The sequence below is a fragment of the Phascolarctos cinereus genome, unplaced genomic scaffold, assembly GCF_003287225.1.
Source record: "Phascolarctos cinereus isolate Bilbo 61053 unplaced genomic scaffold, phaCin_HiC Scaffold_2;HRSCAF=192, whole genome shotgun sequence".
Classification (NCBI taxonomy): Eukaryota; Metazoa; Chordata; class Mammalia; order Diprotodontia; family Phascolarctidae; genus Phascolarctos; species Phascolarctos cinereus.
The window spans coordinates 143,010,241-143,030,486 of NW_027555625.1; the positions used below are offsets into that span (position 1 = coordinate 143,010,241).

Sequence of the window (20,246 nt, forward strand, 5' to 3'; positions counted from 1 at the left end):
TTTAGAAATGAATACTTTTATTAGATCCATCTGACTTTCCCAGGGTCACACAGACAGTAAGTGTCAAGTGTCTGGTCTGAGACTGGATTTGAACTCAGGCCCTCCTGACTCCAGGGCTGGTGCTTTATCCACTGTGCAACCTAGCTTACCCTATTAGATCAATCTTAGAGGAACAAACAAGTCATCAAAAAAATTAGGGGGTTGGAAGACTTGATCTAGATTGTTTCACAGTGGCATTCTTCCAAACTATTCAAAGAATCCACATGTTCCACACATAGATTATTTATAAATATTAATAGAGATTGGAAAATTACCCAATACCTTTCATGAGGCTAATGTGATACCAGTTGTAAAGTCAGATAAAGATAACACTAAAAACAAAAATTGTAGACTTATTTTTGTTGATGAATATAGATGCAAAAATATTAAATAAATATCAGCCAGTAGAATAAAGAAAATGATTCCTCATGACCCAGAAAAGTTTATATCAAACATAGAAGGCTGCTTCAACATCAGAGACTATTGAGACTATCAATCCAATAAAACACAGGTATCCAGAGGCTTTTTTAAAAAGGGGATTGATATCAATAGATGCAAAAGCCTGCATTCTTGATAAAAATACTGAAGTGAATAGATAAAAAGGAATTTTCTCTCAACTCAATTATAAGTAAATACTTTATACTGAAAGTATATTTTAACATTTTAAAACAACATTTTAAAGTTTGGAGGGCAGTATTGCACATTTAGGGTTCAGCTGGGTTATTGTCTCTCCTCTGCCATCTTGGCTCTACCTCTTCCTATTTAATTAAAAAAAAATTTTGTGATACACATTTTCATTGGTGTCTTTTATTTTTACATCACTTAAATTTTTCTCTGTATTCTTCCTTCATCTCTCCCAAAGAGTTATACTTTAAATTTTGAGAAGAAGGAAGGGAAAAATTCTATAAAACTAATAAATTAGCATTTCAAAAAAAGTCTGATATTATATACCGTATCATTCACCTCTGCAAAGAAAGAAGGGGAAAGTATCTTCTCTTATCTTTTCTTTGAGGCCAAGCATGGTCATCATAATTTTGAATTTTGTAGCATTCATTTCCCATTTAAATTTGCTTGTTTCTCAGAGTTCTTTCTCATTTTGGTTTGTTTTTTTAATATGTATAATAACTTTGGATAATACACTCCTTAATTTTAAGTAGTGTTTTGTGGGGATAATATTTTATTATGGAAAAGAGAATTCATCTCTTTGTAAACCCTAGTAGTTTTTTAATTGTCTTTGAAGTTTCATCAATGCTGATAAAGACATTCCCTGCCTTTTACCACAACATATTTTTGGGAACCGTGAAATCCAAATACACAGTGATTAGAAATGCCATCTTTTTTTCCCCTGTATACATCAACACTGAATTCCTATAATGCTGTACTTCACCACTAGATGGTAGACCCACATTGAGAAGTTGAAATCCTGGATTTATATGGAGCAGGTACTTAACTCCTGGAAATGGAAGTAAGCTGCTAAAACTAAGGCATGACCAAATGGTAACAACAGGCCCAGAAGTATCAGTGGGTGAGGAGAAGTAGAGAAGCAAAGACTGTTGGTAACATTTCCTTTATGTGATATCTGGGGAAGCAACTCCTTTGTAGAGGGGCCAGTCTTTTTTACCAGCAGCCAACCAGCTACCACCCATGGGACAGGCAAGCCTACTCAGCTGAAGCATGGGCTGCCTAGCATGTTCCAGGTGGGTTGACCCACTGCCACAGCTACCATCACCCCTCAGATCTTGATGGAGACAGTGCAGGTCCCTGAACCCAAGAGTCTTGGAAATAGCAATGCTTGCAGCTCAATGCCCTTAACTGCCACCCTGGGAAGCCACCCCTGTGGAGAGATCTAGCCTGGCACCTGCTCCTTTAAGTGCCAAAGCCATAGCTACTGAAGACCTGGAAAGCAAAGTTCTTGCTCCAAAAGTCCTTGGTACTGCCAAGTAGTTCAGTACCAGAAATCGATATTATTACATCAATGGAAATGATATTAATGAAGAAACATTAACTTTGCTTCACCCTAAGAACCATGAGACTTTTCCTTCTGTCTTGCCTCTGAAACTTTCCATGTGTTATTTCCTCTTTTAAAATGTGAACTCCTTTACAGCAGAGACTGTCTTCCTTTTCCATTTATATCCCCAGTGCTTTGCACATAGTAAACGCTTAATAAATGCTTTATTATTCATTCATTCATTCATTCTTTCATTCGGATGACTGCACAGTCTCATCAGTGTTGCTACTCCTCCCTCAAGTATAGATCACAACTATTTCATAAATTGAGACTGTGGGCCATATCTTTCATTAAATCCTTTGCTGAAGATCTCTGAAGATCTTTTTAATATTGGTGGAGTAATGATGTAACTGTGAAATATTTGATCTAGGTTGATTATGTAGCCTGCTAGTCCAGAAATGCAAGGCGCTGGTGGTATAGTGGAGAAGCACTGGCTTATCCTGCTTCTGAAGCTTAATACCAAAATGACCTAGGGCAAATCATTTAACCTACCTGGGTCTGGTTTCCTCAGTTGTGAAATAAGGGGTTACATCAGTGCTGTTAAACTCAAATTGAAATGATCTAGATATTGCAGGCCATGTATTAACTTAGTTCTAAAATGTAATGTCATCTGTGTTTTATTGTATTTTTAAAATGTTGTTAACTGTTTCCCAATTACATTTTAATCTGGTTCAGGCCACACTCAGGAGTTGTGAGGGCCAACAGGGACAGCATGTATGACAGCTCTGGGTTAAACCAGATAACTGCTGAGATTCTTCTATCTCCAGATCTTTGATCTTGTGATCTTCTGGCGGTATGAATTCCTCTCCATTGTTTGAGTATAACTTTTGCCTTCTCTAATTTTTTTGACATTTGATTTTTCAGTTGTCACATTATAGGTTTTATTTAATTAATTTTAAAAATACTACGAACTATCCCATTTTTGAGAAAGGCTGTGTACCTTAGGAATGCATGAACTTGGAGTAGGGGAGCCCTTGGTACAAATCCTGCCTCCTACACTGACTAGCTGTATGTAATCATAATTCCTTGAGTACCTCCTTCACAGGATTGTTGTGGGGCTCAAATGAGGTAATAATTAAAAGTACTTTGCCCACTTTAATATACTATTTAAACATTAGTTAATGTTGCTGTCTTCATCATCATCTTTTAAGAAGCCCATCTTTGGCCCCAAATCATATTCATTGATCTTATTATTCCTGATGTGCTGGTTTTTAAAGATAGCATCTTTTTACTTTGTCATAGCAACCCTGCCCTTTTTTTTCTCAAAGTATAGTATTTTCTCAAAGTGTAGTGATACCTCAGTTATTCACTTGAGTATTCAGCATCTACTTCAGTGAATTTTCTAGATAATTAAAGTTTATCTAAGTGCCAAACTTTTAAAAGTATATAACTTCAACTCCTTTCAATCTAATTTTTTTCTAAAATGTATTGTATATTTCCTTAGTTTCTTTCCTAAAAAAAAAATCTTTCATTGATACCTTTTGCTTTTATATCACTTTAATTTCTCAACATATTGCTCCTCACTTCTCCCCATCCACATGGCTAACCTTTCCTTTTAAAAAGATAAAGTACATATTCAGCAAAACTAACCAACATATGGGACTGTATTTGACAGTTTAGTAGTATTTCACAGACATATTTCCTCATCTCTGTTAAGAAGGGAGGGATGCACATTTTCTCAGCTCTTCTCTGGGGGCAAATTTGAACGATATAATTAGGCTGTGTTTAGGTTTTTTTTTCCTGTTTGTTGTAGTCATATTGTTTTCCTGGTTTTGCTTACTCTGCATCAATTCATATAAGTCTTTCTGTGTTTCTCTACTTTTTCATATTCATTGTTTCTTCAGATGTAGTGATAGTCCATTACACTGAGGAGATGAATTTCATTAAAGGATCAAAAATTCTGTTACAAGAATTCACCCCCCAAAAATTCTAGAAACAATTGAGTACTCACTTTATGCAGTTTGGGATGGGTTTCCGTTGGATTTTCAGATTTATTTTTGATCCGTGTTGTATTCACATCCTGAGAATGAAAATTAATTTCTGACTTAAATACTCAATAAATGATCTCCTTTTCTCCTCACGCCCCAAGGCCTTACATATGCTCAACCTGCTGCTATTGTTTTTAAGGCTTGATCTCCCTATTTTGCCCAAGTTGGAAGTACAAGGATGCTTACTGAAAAATAGAAAGGACACACAGGTATTAGGTGGTATAGTAGAAGTGGAATTTTATCCAAGTCTTCTGATCCCAAATCTGCCATTACTTCCATTACCTTAGACCACCTTTCTTACTTTACCTCTTTAAGGAGAACCTGTAAACCATCTTTCCATTTTGCTGCAACTAATTTATTTCTTCTGGTTTCTTTTATAGCAAGAATATCAATATTGACATAATTCAGTTCCTCTAGTAGTGTATTAGCTAATGTTATGTCAACTTATTGGTTATTGGAAAAGCACCTCACTTTTAGAGTAGCAGTAGCATGGTTGTATGTTATGGACAATGAAAAAAACCTTGTCATTCTTAAGGTCTGTTTACTTTTTCACCTCTCTTCCACCTCCTCTGCAAAAGCTGAAGAGAGATGCACAAAACTGAGGGGAACTGTCGTGTTTTTATTTGTGTAATGGGTTATAGTGGCCAAAGAATTCATCACCTGAAAGCTAACTTATTCATGATGAAGTCCCCTTCATACTTAACTAGGTTGGTCCTTGCAAGGCAGACACAGTCTGCCTCCCCCACTCTCCCCACCCCCAAACTGTTCTTGAAGCCTTTCCAGAATAGTAGAACCATCCAGAGCTTATACTCCATTGGAGTGTAAATTAGGGTCATTCCTCTTGAGATACCATTTTGAGGCACTAGAGCAGAATTTTTTTGAGTGGATGAATTGCAGTTTTATTATAAATTTAAAATTATGTATTTTATTAGCTAGGAGGTCTCTGTGATTTCCTGAGAACTAGAGGTAGATCTCTACTAGGAAACATGGATTTTTCACGTTGCCATGTATAGCTAAGGAAAATTAGAAACCCAGAACATACTTACTTGGAAGGATTTAATGAATTATTTGATCCATTAGTCATCTCCTGAAAGAAAAAGCTAGATGGAAAAGCTTCAGGAATGTTGCCAAAATCCAGAGTTCTCACATTAAAAAAAAAATGCTACTGGCATCCAGAAAGAAGCAGGTGTAAAGTACTAAGAAACAACAACAATCTGGAACATAATATTCAAAAGCTTCTATAGTATATTAGAAGAGACCTTGGAATACAATATTTCACAAATCAAAAGAGATAGATTTATAACCAAGAATCTCCTGCAAAGCCAAGGATAATCCTATAAGGGGAAAAAAAATGGACCTTTAATGGAACCATAGGACTTTCAGGTATTTCTGATAAAAAGACTAAATAGGAACTTGGAGACACAAACTCAAGAATCAAAGAAGCCAAGAAAGATAAATTTATTTGAATAATTGGAAAGGGTTGTATGGTGATATAGTGTTAACGTTCAAATCCAGCTTCAGTCACTTATTAGCTGTGTGACCCTGGGCAAGTCATTTAGCTATTTCAGCCTCAGTTTCCTCATCTGTGAAATGGGGATAATAATAATACCTACCTCTTACAGTTGTTGTGAGGATAAAATGAGATATTTGTAAAGTGTTTTGTAAACTGTTAAGTGCTATGTAAATGCTAACCATTAATAACAATAATAATAATAGTAATAATAATAATAACAATAATAATGATAGAAGAAATAAGTGTCCTTTTCAGAACCTTAATGTCTTCAAAGAGTATTGAGGAAATTAAATAAGAAAAAGAGGACTCAGGTATGAATTGGTTCTGTTCAGAGAGTTTTGAAGAAGGGAAAGAGAAGGGAGAATAAAAGGAGGAATAAACTAGTGTAGAAAGGAGAAAGAAGGGGGGATAGTACTTGGTATTTCTCATAATTGGGGTGTGTGAGAAAGGTATGCAAACATGAAGGAAGGAGAGAAATGGGCATCAGATGAACTTCACTCGTTTAAGATGGACAAAGGAGCTTGAACACAGATACACACATGTGAATGTAATTTAATACTGCATTGTAAGAAATGAGGAAAGATAATTTCAGAGAATCCTGGGTAGTATGAACTGATGCAAAATGGAGTGAAACCAGAAGAACAATTTATACAAGGACAACAGCATTGAAAAGAAAAATGAAATAACTTAAAGAACTCTTGAATAATGTGTTGACCAGCCATGTCTCCAAAAGACTGTGATGAAGCATGTTATAATACTTCCTCAATGGAGAGGTGATAGATTCAAGGTGCAGAAAGAGACATGCATTTTTTGTTTTGTTTGTTTGTTTGTTTGTTTGTTTTGGAGTTTTGTAAGAATGTGTTTATTTCTTTTTTCTTTTTTTTAAATTTTATTAATTTATTTTGATTTATCAACAATCACTTCCATATGCTTTTGAGTTTAAAAATTTTCTCTCCCTTCCTCCCCATCTGCCTCCCCAAGACGGCGCATATAGGCTATACATTTACATTCCTATTGAACATATTTTCAGATTAGTGAAGTTGTAAGTAAAAATTAAAACCAATAGGAGGAACCATTAGAAAGAGGAATCAAAACTCAACAGAAGAGAAAAAAAAATGATAGCAATTCAACTTCCATAGATTTTTCTTTGGATGTGGATAGCATTTTCCACCACGAGCCCTCTGGGAATGTCTTAGATCTTTGTATTGCTGAGAAGGGTTCAGTTTATCAACATTAGTCATCACACAACATGGCTCTTATTGTGTACAAAGTTCTCTTGGTTCTGCTCATTAAGAGACATAAATTTTGGACATAGCCAGAATGTGGATTTATTTTACTTTAATATAATTATTTGATACAGGTTATTTTTTTCCCTTTCTCTTTTTAATTGGGGAATGGTTTGGGGTAATAATTCCCCCAAAAGAGCTACTGAAACATTTTTTAATGTGTAGAAGGGAACCCGGAAAATTCAGAAGGAAGCACAGACAGGCAGGATACTTTTGGGGGTTTTTTTTGTTGTTGTTTTTGTTTTTGACTAGGCAATGGGGTTAAGTGACTTGCCCAGAGTCACACAGCTAGTAAGTGTTATGTGCCCGAGTCCAATTTGAACTCAGGTCCTCCTGCATCGAAAGCAAGTGCCCCCAGGCAGGATACGTTTGAAAGAAACATGAGAATTAAGATACTTTTTTTTAAGGCAATCTGAATGAAACGATGATTCACAGTTTCATATACAAGCCTCTTTTTATGTTCTGATACACATACACATACACAAACACTAGGAAATGGCCTTTTTTTGATTGGTTATGTTCAGAATATAAAATTTGCAAGTCAGTTGCTTCCCTGTATTCATAATTGAGTTTTTTCTTAGTCCTGTGCTCATTTTCATACTGTGTTTCCACTCCTTAGGTTTTTGCCATGTCTAGATCTAACATACTTGTTTGACTTTTAAAAATGTATGCCTTTGTATTTTTATGTCACGTTCCTGAATATTTCTTCCATCTCATCTGAAAACAAAAATTTAAAGGGGGAAAAGCAGTTCATTAAAACTGACCGGTATATCAGTTGTGTCTGACATAATTTTGAATATTGCATACCTGTAGTTCCCCATCTCTTCAGTAAATGGAAGGAGTTACATTTTTTCAACCTTTTTCCAGGTCTAATGTTGGTCATTATAATTACACTGTGTTTAGTTTTGTTTTATTATTATTTATTTTTACACTGTTGTTGGCATGAATATTGTTTACCTAGTTTTGCTTACTTTACTTTCGGTTTATAGATGTCTGTCCATGCTTCCCTGAATTCTTGCTAAATTAATTTTTTTTAAATAATATCTTTTCTGTAAATGAGAGAAAGTAAGTCTTTAATACTGTTTCATTTTCTTTCCACAAGCCATCTTTATTTTAGTAGTTTCAAAATATGCATTTGTTGATTGGTTAAAAACAAATGGAATCCATTATGTTGCTTTTTTTTAGGAAAGGATCTTTCTTCTCGGAGTAAAACAGATCTGGATTGCATTTTTGGGAAAAGGCAAAAGAGTGAGCTTTCAAAGGTAATTGGAATTGTACTACATGTAACTGGATAGTCTGTGTGTTGTCCCTCAGGATTTGATTCTCAGCTTTTCTTGCATATGTGATATCTCTTTCCATTCCTGATCTGAAGGTCCAGGTGAGTAAGGAAATTTTTATACTGAAGTGCCTTTTTTTGGAAAAGGCTCTATTCAAATAATACGTGTGCTATTCATCATCATCTTCCTCCTTGGTAAGTATATATTGTCTTCCTCAAAATACTCATGGAATGTGATTCTCCCTCTGGTTTGGCTGGTTCATTGAAACACACAGAAGAATTCTTACTGTTGGTGTAGTCAAATGAGAAGAACATATGCCCCAGCTACACACAGTGCTACAATATTGTGTAAAATAATACTGCAGTAGCAGTTTTATCCAGGCTGCAAGCCACATGTCTACTGTAGCTGTGTAGGAAAAGGCCCTCCCTGCAGTCCTGGTCCAGTGCAGTTCTATACAGACTTAAAAGCATTTTTTAAAAATTGGGATCTGATTGCTTCAGGAATCCGAGGGAATTTGAAGAGATTTTTTTCTTCCCTTCTTTGGCATTGAAACTTTTAGTAGTTGTCTGAACATGGCCTAGACTGTGAGACTGACATAACCAAGTTACAACCCAACTGGCATCTTTAACTTCCGTGAAAGATAAACCAAAGCCCAGTGTGTAATGCAGTTGTTCCTTCATTGAGTCTTGGCAAGTACTTTTGATGCTCTTAAAACAACCTAAAGTAATTATTTATTTGCTTTATTTTCATATCCTTATACTTTTAGAAGGGGAAGATAAGCTGACATAAGTATTATATAAGATACTAAGTGCATATTGTTTATTTTTAAGATCTCCTGAATTACCAGTTAGAAATATGGTTCAGGATATCTTATGTAATTTGGAGCTAAGAGAAGGAGGTCTTGATGAGTTCTGCACTCTAGTAATCCCTTTCATCATGTCTTTACAGCCAATAAAGACACCAAATGAAGTTAGTACAGTTGGTTTTGGATCAGTTATAAAGTCATTGACTTTCTATTCTCCAATAGTTTTTGGTCAGAGAAGTATGTGTATGTTTGTATTTATAATTAGAAGACCTTCTGTTGATTATTTTCTGTTTATCCTGTTAAAGCTTGCTTTGTTAATATGTGTTTGTATAGTGTCTCCATTAGGTTGTAAGCTCCCTGAGGGTAGGAACTGTCTTTTGCCTCCTTTTGTATCTTCAGAGCTAAGTACAGGATCTTGCATATATTAAATATTTAATAAATGTTAATTGATTGATTGTTTTTAAGTAAATTTTTATTTGCTAGCATAGTAGTAAAGGATCCAAATTTATAAATAACACGTAAAACTTGTTTTTCTCTAGATCTGCTTAGTTGTAAACTCCTTGGAGGCAAGGACTATATTCTCTGCCTTCTTTTCGCCAACCTTTCTCTGGTGCTGAGTTAAGTATTGCATTATTTTTGAACCTGATTTAGTTAGAGCAGAGGATGAAGAATATTGCAGGCATGGAGGATAGCCAGAGAAAAATCCCAAAGCTGAGAGAGAGGGTGTCTTGTTCATGGAGGCCAGTGTCATTCGTCGGATTGAAGAGTACATAGTGGGGGAGTAAAGTGTAGTAAGACTGGAAAGGCAGGAGGGGCTGGATTATGAGGGCTTTGAATGCATAAGGGAGCATTTTGTATTTGCTCTTGGAGGCAACAGGGAGCCAGCCACTGGAGTTTATCGCGTAAAGTAGGTGACATAGTTGGACCTCTGTTTTAGGAAAATTGCTTTAGTAGCTGAGTGGAAGATGAATTGGAGTGGGAAGAGACTTGAGGCAGACAGACCCACCAGCAGGCTATTACAGTAGCTTAGGGGTGAGATGATGAGGGCCTGCACCAGAGTGGCGGCTATGTCAGAGGAGAGAAGGGGGCATAGTCTTAAAAGGTTGGCATTATAGTAAGTGCTTAATAAAAATGCTTCCTTCCTTCCTTCCTTCCCCAGAACTGAGCTAGACCTTCAAAGAATTTAAGATCTTGACTCAAAAAATACTCATAAACTCAGATCTAGCCAGAAGGGACCAGTGGAGAGAGTCATATCAGTGATAGAGCTGAGGTTCAAAACCAGAAATCTAGCCAGTAAACCCCAAGTTAACTAGGTAGCTTTTGGCCATCAAAATTTCCCTTTCTTTGGGCAGAACTTCCTCAGGTGAAGGGAGAGGAGAGGAGAAAATAGGAGAGGAGTGGAGTGGAGTGGGGAGGAGAAGAAAGAAGTGGGGAGAGGAGTCCTTTGGAATTGTCTTGTATCATTGTATTGCTGAGAATAGTTAAGTCATTCACAGTTGATCGTCATACAATATTGCTGTTACTATGTACAGTGTTCTGCTGGTTCTGCTCACTTTACTTTGGATCAGTTCATGCAAGTTTGTCCAGGTTTTTCTGAAATCATCCTGCTCATCATTTCTTATAAGAATAGTATTACATTACATTAGTCTACCACGATTTGTTCAGCCATTCCCCAACTAAATCCTGGAATTTTGGTAAAACAAACAAAAAACCCCCATAACAACTGTTTGGAAGCTGTGGTTACCCTGTTGATTAGGGAGGGGAAAGGCTGTCTTAAACATGTCTGATTAAAGTCCAGTGTCCAAAATATATAGGGAAATTATACAGATATGTAAAACCTAGAGTCTTCCCAGTAGATAAATATTCATGTCAAATGCCATTTCTTCTTCAAAAAAAGAAATCCAAACTTTTAGCAACCATAGGGAAAAAATGCTACAGATTACTGTTACTAAGAAAAATAAATACAAATTAAAGCAATTATAAGATTTTATCTCATATCCATTATATTGACAAAGATGATAGAAGGTAGAAATAGTCAATGTTGGAGGGGTATTGGGAAGTCAGACACATTACCACACCGATGGTAGATCAGAAAATTGGTCAGGCTGTTCTGGGAAACAATTTTAAATGTGCAAGAGAAGTTACCAAATTGTTCCTATCCTTTGACCTGGTAATTTCACCCTTAGGCATATATTTAATGATAGAAAAAAAAGAAAGTTAAGATGTTAGAAGAAATATTCTTAGCAGCACTTTTGTAGCAATAAAAAACTAGAAGCAGAGTGGGTACTTCTTGATTGAGGGATGGATGAACAGATTATTATATATTAATGCACTAGAATGTTACTGTTCCATAGGAAGTAATGAACATGAACTGATGTGAAGCAAAGAAAGCAAACCCAGAAGAAAATGCACAATGATTAATGTAAATGAAAACAATGCTAGAAACATTAGAAATCGATCAAATAATAACGAGTCTGCCAGAGCACTTTTACATACATTATTTCATTTGATCCTCATTATTATCCCCATTTGCCGGAGGAAGAAACTAAGGCTCATAGAGGGAAAATGATTTACATAAGGTCTCACAAATAGTATTTAAGGCTAGATTCAAACATAGATTTTCTTAATTCTGAGCACAATCTTCTTTGCCACACTGCTTCCAGTCTTGCCTTCCGAGGATCAGTGACATTCCTCAGTGAGTCTACAGAGTGTATAGTGTTGTATACGGTGTCTGACGTAATCTCTCTGTCAGTTGTGTTTGATACAAGGGAAAGTTCTTGAGGGAAGGAAGAAGGGTCGGAAGGCCAGTTGTAGTTTCAAAAGTGATGAGAATTGACTATCAATACAAGTGATGAGCATGATGGAGACAGAGTTTGACTAAGGAAGTTTAATCTGACTACTTACTGCCTTCACCTCATAACTACCTTCTCCTTTTGGGCTCTTTGTTTCTCCTTTATATCCATCCTCTCCCCCTTTATATCCATCCTCTACCGTTACTTTCTTCTCAGTTCTCTTTCTTAGGTATCTTTTCTTCCATTCCCACTACTATCACTCCTTCTTTCCTCTTTCTGTTCTTTTCACCTCTCTGTCTCAGTCTTTTACTTAATTATGTGTAAAACAAGACTTTTATTTATTACATTTATTAATTTTAGTTTATGTTCTCTGTTCTTTTAAAAAATTAGTTGATTGTTGTAATATTTCTTTAGGGGAAAACCCCTATTGTTACTTTTTACTTGTGTACGGCAGTTTTTTTTCTGGGTATCAGTGGTCCTCATTAGGAAAAATGCTCTTCAATAAGGTATTAATAATAAGTGAATGACTGAGACAAATTAATAGAGTAAAAAGAAGCCCACAGATTCAGTTCATTTTATCTAGCTGGCTTGCAAGTAGCAGTAAGAAGTGCTGTCCATATTATGTGCATAGTTGTGAATGGTTATGATTTGGGTGTCTGAGCATCCATAGAACAGGACCTTTACTTTGGGGCTACAAAGTTGTATTTTCTCTTTTTCTTGAGAAGCCCTCTCATTTTCCAGATTCTTCCTATTCTTAAAAGTCTGTATTAAAGCCCACTTTTTAATGATTCCTTGCAGCTTTAAAATGTTATGATTCTCTCCATGAAGCCATTCTCAACCATCCTGGCACACATTCATCTTTCTTTTCTGATTCCTCCAGCATTTATTATCTATACTGCACCAGTTAGCACTTGATTACATATTACCTTGCTGCTGTTTGTTTATTCCAGAAACCATTGCATTGGGAGCATTGAAACAATGCTTTTATATTGACAGTAGGCAGTATTCATAAGAATGATAAAAGATCTAAGCTGTAGGCAGTCCTTCACTGTATCTTGCTTTAGGCAGTGGATGTGCTCCTGAAAAGTAATATATAAATTGAATTTCTATAAATCTAACCATGTTTAAAGAAACCGTACAATAAATCCTTCTGTAAAACAAAGAATTCTTTTGAAAGCAAAGCCACTTTCTAATTTATCTTGTATGAGTCTGAATTGTCTCTATATTGGGTTTCCTTAAATTGAAGTCCACCTATAACGTCCCCCAAGATAATTGTTCTTAAGAAACCTTTTGGTATTAGTTATAGCAAGACCTTACAGCCAAAGGAAGTGGATCTTTTAAACAGATTAATTTGAAGTAAACTCTTTTGGCTCTTATTCTCTGTTGGAAAGGATATGGCTTGGCTTTTATATTCCCTTGACCTCTCATAACAACATTGAAATCCTTCCAAGCTTTCCTGCACATTGCTCATAGTAATGATAGTGGATGCTGGCCTGAATTGACATTACATTTCTCATTGCCAAGGTAGAGTTTACTGCTAGCAGTCAAGTGATTTCATGTCTTAAGAATTTCAGAAACTGTGGGAGTCTAGGATGTTGAAATAGCAACACCTGTGGGTGCTTCTGTATTTAAGGTTGCTTTTGTTATTGACTCTCTCATCTACAGCTGGTTTTTAAGAAGCCTTGGAAGTGGATTGCATGTGTTTCCTTGGCTAAAACTTTTCTTTCATGTTTAGCTACTTGCTACTTAATTCTGCAGCCTCTGATTGTTTCTGCATTTCAGATGTGTTAACATGGCACATTGAAATTAATTAAGCTCATTGGATACTACATTAGAGAAATGGAGTACTTTGAAAACCATATCTCCATACTGAGAGATACCTAAGCAGGTATTTGTTGACCTGGTAATAGTAATAGAGATTTGATCCCTTCCCATGGCACAGATCCAGGACTTGACCAAGAACCTCCCAAGGCTTGTCAAACTTGATGGCTGTTACCCACCTCTGGTAATTCACTTGGACAAAAATATAATGCCAGAAGGAATCTATAAAATCTTGGACAAGAAAGCAAAGACTTTAGATGAATATGTTCATATTTTAATCATCACTGCTAGCTGGAGGCAAGTGCTTCAAAAGAAAGGTACATAAATAGCTGATTATAAAGATGTTGTCCAAGAACACAATTTGGGTTTCTGAACCACAGTGTAAAATAAAAGAAGGAAAAACTTCTGGCCAAGGGGAGAGTATACCTAACAAGAACTTATAAGAATGTATTCTCCTGAGAAGCATTGCAAGTATAATCTGGAGGACTTTAAGCTGAAAGATTGGAGAGGAATCTAGATAGACAACTACATAGAGCCACCAGTTTCGATATCATTAGAGAGTAGCTACAATACAAAAAGAACAGTGAGAAAAGATCTAAACTACAGGAAGTCCTTCACTGTATCTACCCAGAAACTCACATTAAAATGGAATTCAAAAATGTATCTAGTAATAAATCCTGTGGCCTTATATCTGTAAACAGATGCACAAAGTATGAGTAACAAGCAGGATGAATTAGAGCTCCTGTTTCAAGGAAGGAAATTTGACTTTGTATCTGTCACTGAAATTTGATGGTATGGGACCCATGACTAGAATGTACCAGTGGAATGTTATACCTCATTCAAAAGGAACAAGATATGTAAAAGCCGAGGGAAGAGACAATATAACATTATATATTAAAAAGTTATATTCAAGGTGAGGAGGCTTGCATAGTGGAAAACACTTGGATGAAGGTCAGTAGAGTCAGAATTGGAAGCCATGTTGACACCAGAGTAGTTTAGACAACTTGAACAGAAAGAAGAAATTGGCATCTGGGAAACAGATCATAAACCTGTCATGGAGGCATATTATCTTAGTGATAGGGGACTTAAGTCATCTGGATAGCTTCTGGATCAGCCTTAATAAAAATGTAATCCATCAAAAGCTGGAGGAACCCACAGGAGGAGCTTTTGTTGTAGATATGCTTCTCAGCAGGAAGAAAGAAACAGTTTTTCTCTCCTGACCTTTAGTCCTTTATTGCCAACTGGCTATTAGAGTTTACCTCCTCGGTGTCTCTTAGGCATTTCAGATTCAGTACGTGCCACAACTGAACTCATATTTCCACCCAGACTCATAATTTCTCCAAATGTCCTCATTTCTGTTGATGGTATCACCAACGTGCTGGTCACCAAGGTTAGTAACCTTGGGGGCCTCCTTGAATCTTTGGTTTCCACCAACCATTATATTCATTAGGTTGCCAAGTATTGTCAGTTATGCCTCCATATTTCTCACATCTTCCCCTTCTCTCCACTTTGGCCCTTATCATGTCTCACCTGGACTATTGCAGTAGCTTCCTAATTACTCGGTCTTCCTCCAGTCTCTTCCCTTGGTGATCTATCCTCCAAACAGCTGCCAAAATGATAGTCCCAAAACACAGGTCTGATCATTTCTCTCTCTCTCTCCCCTCCTCTCCTCTCTCTCTCTCTCTCTCTCTCTCTCTCTCTCTCTCTCCTCTCTCTCTCTCTCTCTCTCTGTCACACACACACACACACACACACACACACACACACACACCCTCTCCTGCTCAAAAATCTTCTGACTCCCTCTTGTCTCTAGGATAAAATATAAAAACCCTACTGTGGCATTTAAGGCCCACCTACCATCCCAGTCTTATTTCATATTCTTTATCCCCTTGCCTTCTTTGTTCAATCCCACTCTCCTGCTGGCTCTTCTCCATACACACCATCCCCTCTTCTTCCTCCATCCTTTTTCACAACTAGTTTCCCATGTCTGGAATGCAATCTTTCCTCCATTCTAGAATCGCTGACTTTTTTCCAGGGATAGCCCTGGTGCCTCTACAGACCTTTTTGGAGTTCCCTTCTACTTTCCTTCTCTCCTTCCCCTTCTTTCCCCTGTACAAGCCACACTTGCCAGCTGTTGATGCTCTTTTCTCATTTTGTCATTGGTGTTCATTTTGTACTCTTGTTTTTTGGAGCGACACAGAATAAAAACAGGGAATTGAGTGCAGTGTAAGTGATAAATAGAGAGCTCATAAGAGGGCAGCTAGCTGTCCTTGTTGAGTTTAAGTCACAAGGCTTACGTGAACTTCAGTCCAAAGTACTGAAAGAACAGGTAAATGTGATTGCTTAGCAGCTGTTTGTGATCTTTGAAAGACTTTGAAGTATGGAAGACATACTGTAGGACTGAAAAAGGACAGGTATCTTGGATTTCAAAAAAGGAAAGATAGTGAAATCTATAAACTATAAGTCAGGGAGCTTGACTGATTCTTAGCAAAATTTTAGAATGTATAATTAAAGGAATATTTAGTAAATAGCTAAAAAAAGAAATGGTGATCACTAAGAAAGAGCCTGCATGGCTATATAGGGAAGAGGTCAGGCCAGACTAACCCCATTTCTTTTTTTAGATTTAGTCTAGAATTACTAGACTAGTAATCAGAGTTTCACTATAGCTGTAGTTTGTTTGGATTTTGGCAAAGTGTTTGACATTCTGTCATACTTTTCTTACGGACAGGATGGAGAGACATTAGCTAACGATTCATATCATTATTTAAATCATCCTATCGGATTTACGTGGTGAAACCCAAAGAGGAGTCATTATTCAGTTTGGAAAGAGCCACTGAAAGGTCTTGAACAGGAGTCACACTTGTGCTTTAGGAAGTTTGAGAAGGGAGAGACTGTAAGGAGGAAGACAAATAGGAGGCTGTTATATTTGTCCAAGTGAGATGGGATAGTGACCTGATCTAAGGTGGTGGCAGTGCAAGTGAAGAAAAGGAAAATGTGATAAGTGTTTACAGAGCAGAACCAACATAACTTGACAGATGATTGCGTATAACAGATGGGAGAGGGAGAAAAGTTGATAAGTTTGATGTTATGAAACTAGGTTACTCGAAGGATGTTGGTACCCTCAAAAATGATAGGTTTTGAGAAAGGCTAGGTTTATGGGAGAAGTGTGGGTCTAGTTTTGAACATTTTGAGTTTGAGAGACCTAGGGAACATCTGTTTGGTGGTGCCCAACAGGCTATTCATGATGCAAGACAATCAACTAATAAGCATTTATTAATCATTGATTGTATGTGGGCATTGTGTTAGAGGCTGTGGAAACAGACAAGTGAAACCATCCTTACCTTCAAGGAACTCATTCTATCAAGGATGATATGTATCTAAATCTAGAACAAAGACAAAATAAATAAAAGGTAGTTAGAAAAAGAAGACACAGCAGATAAATAATAAAGTGAGAGTCTTGAGGCAGGGAGACCAATTAAAATGCTATTGGAGTAGTTCAAGCAAGAAGTGATGGGAGCCTGTGATGAGATCTAGATCTCAGGATTTGGGCATGATATGTTGATTTAGGCCCATCTGCATAGAAATAATGGTTGAACAACTGACATGGAGCTGGTAAGCTCTCCCAGGAGAGAGATTATAGAGATAAGAGCCAAGGACAGACCCTTGGGGATTGCCCACAGTTGGGCAATTGGATATGGACAGTGATCCAACATGGGAGACCAAGAAGGCACAGTCAGAAAGATAAGAACTTGGAGGAGGCAGTGCTGTGTGAACCCGTGGCAGAGTGTCCCAAAGACAGCATAGCTAACAATACCAAATACGACAGAGAGATCAAAAAGGGCAAGAACTGTTCCAGGGTTTGTTTAGCAATCACATTATTGGTCACTTTGGAGAGAGTGCTTTCCATTGAAATCAAAGATAAGATTTAATAGGTGTGAAGTTTTATACTTGGGTTCAAAAAATCAACTATACAGGTATAAGATGGGGAAGGAAGTTCATCCAGAAAAATATCTGGGGATTTTTGTGGATCACCAGCTTAATTTGAATGAGTAATTTAAGCCAAAAAGGCTAATATAATGTTAGGCTACATTAAGAGATGCATACCAACCAGCACCAGAAAAATGATTGACTTCTTGTACTCGATTCTAGTCAGACCATATATGGAGTATTATGTTCAAGTTTAGGCACTACATTTTAGGAGGGACATTTATAAATTAGAGAGTATCCAGGGACTGGATGGAGTCCAGAGATCAGGATGGTGAGGGGCCTGTAGTTCATGCTATGTAAGGTTAAAGGAACTGGGAAATTTTTAGCCCAAAGAAAATTGGGGGTGAAGAGGTGTGATGGATGAGATGATACAGTTCCGTTCAAGTATCTGAAGGCTGTCATACGAAAGAGGTATTATACATTATCTTCTTGTCCCCAGAGGAAAGAACTAGGGAATTTCATAGGCACACGTAGGCTTGGTGTAAGGGAATACTTCCTAACAATTAGAGCTATCCAAAAGTTATGTTAACCTATAGTTATGCCTTTTATAAGAGATTTTTAAGTAAAGACTGAATGATCATTAGCAGGTATTCAGGTACAGTTGGATTAAATGGCCTCTGAAGTGTCTTCCAAGTCTTGAGATACTGTGCTTATGCTATTTTTAGATAATTAGTCTGGAGCAGCTTTCTTTGAGATAAATCTTCAAATTATGCCTTCTCACATCCTTGTGGTAAAATGCAGCTCTTTGCTTACAGGTGACTTGTGTCTCAGTACATTAAGGATCTTTCTTAAATTGTGCCCCAGAACACAACTATGTTGGAACTGGAATTATATCCTGACTGTTGAATTCATTTTAGGCCCTGAACTTCAGAACTACAAGATTATATACTATGGTACTGAAATAGTTGTGCCAGGATGAAAAGCTTATTTTCTGCTTCTCAATGAACCAGAAAATTAAAGATATGGATACAATTAGCATTTGTACCCAATGTAATTGTTCTCCAATATACAGAGATAAGATAATTGATGTGCTTCTAGAGAAGGAACAGTATATTATAGTAGGTCCAGAAAATAGGAAAATTAGGCAGAAGTGGAGTCTGCTCCCAGCTTTATGACAGAATTCTCACTCTCATTCATTTGTTCCCTTCTAATTTATATTAGTTTTTTGAGAATCTCAAAGTCATTTTTTGCTGTCAGGTCTTGATTTAATACTGACATTCTTTGATTCCATTCAGGTCCTATTTACTGATTATCAGATTTCTTTTCTCTTCCTCATTTTCCCCTTGACCATATAATTTCCTGTCATCTCCACCAGAGGGTGTGCAGTGGTTAGGAGATGAGGTATAAAAGTCAGTTTAATTTTTTTGGAAGCAACTCTAGTAAAAGTTCGGAGAGAACATAAAAATGAATTTTTAATGAGACTTCATTGATAATCAGTAATAAAACTTGGGGAGTGCCATGTGAAAGTTTCTGTACCAAATTCACTATAGTTATCAGACATATTCATTACTGCCAAGGAATTTCTCAGATTTGAAGAGATATTTGATCTTTTAAATGGAATTCTAATTCTTCTTAAACCAGTAGTGGTCAATGCTCTGTGAACTACTTCCTTCCCTCATTCATTTGTATGAGTTCCCCCTTCTCTCCACATCTGGTGAGAACCTAAAAGAAACATATGTTTATGTAATAAGAGTTTATACAGTCACAATAGGTACATATCTTTGTAGGCCTGTGCAAATAAATGAGTAGTACATTAGCGGCTCTCCCATTTCATGAGAAATAGATGCTTACTAGGGAAACTCAGTCATTGGCTATCAGTAGAGTCCTGTCCTCTCAATTGAGGTAAATAAAAATCCTGTAAGAATTTTCTACATGCATAGTACTATGTTAGAAGCTGGGGGATTTAAAAAGATAAAGAAGAAATGCTCTCTGCCCCTGTGAAGTTTACAGTCTAGTGAGGATCATGTGACACATCCACAAATAACTAATGCACATGAAACCTAAGTTCATAGATGGGTGTAGGTAAAGTATTATTCCAGTTCTTAAGGAAGGAAAAATCCTTTCTGACAAGATGGATCAGGGAAGACAATAGCATTGGAGTTAGATTCTTGAAGAATATATGTGATTCCAGTAGGCAGAGATGGCATTAGGGAATTTCAGGCATAGCTAATATCATGCTCAAAGTTACACAGATAGAGTGCCTTTACTGGGGATGATAAGTAATCCCATTTGTCTAGAGCATAGAGTATGTTGGGAAAGGGGTCGTGAGCAATAGGGCTGGATAAATCATTGTTAGGAAATTTACATTTGCGTAGTTTTCCTTTAAAATTGTTACCAGTTTTATGGAAGGTATGCTGTTCTGTGACATCAGGCTTGTCTCTTATAACCTGATACTTTTCTTCCTGATGATGTGTCCCATTCTTCCTGAGTTTATGTGTGCTCTCTATTAGGTATTTTAAATCTATCTGTTTTATAATTAGTTTTTTCAGAAATATGGGTGTGGCATTTCGTGCCAGAGTAGCCTTCCTCATTCTGGACTCTATTCACTGCAATGCCAAGTTAAAGCACAATGAACTCCTTTACATATAAATTGGACTTTCTGTCATCATATACCCTTTCAGGTTTCCTCAAGATCTTGTCAGTAAAGGGACAGTCATGGATGTACTTTTACCCTAATTTCATTTAGTTGCTGACAAGTACTTGTTTGAAAATTAGTATTTATATACATTA

At 36.7% G+C, this 20,246-nt stretch overlaps 1 protein-coding gene across 2 annotated transcripts in view; it reads left to right on the forward strand.

Annotated features, from left to right (window-relative positions):
- PINX1 (PIN2 (TERF1) interacting telomerase inhibitor 1) overlaps positions 1-20,246 on the forward strand; it is a 97,066-nt gene that overhangs the window by 23,465 nt on the left and 53,355 nt on the right. For both annotated transcript variants that reach the window (XM_078149655.1, XM_020988920.2), the window contains one exon: positions 8,020-8,096. In XM_078149655.1, coding sequence (XP_078005781.1) covers positions 8,020-8,096 — 77 coding nt within the window. The remainder of the gene's footprint in view (positions 1-8,019; positions 8,097-20,246) is intronic.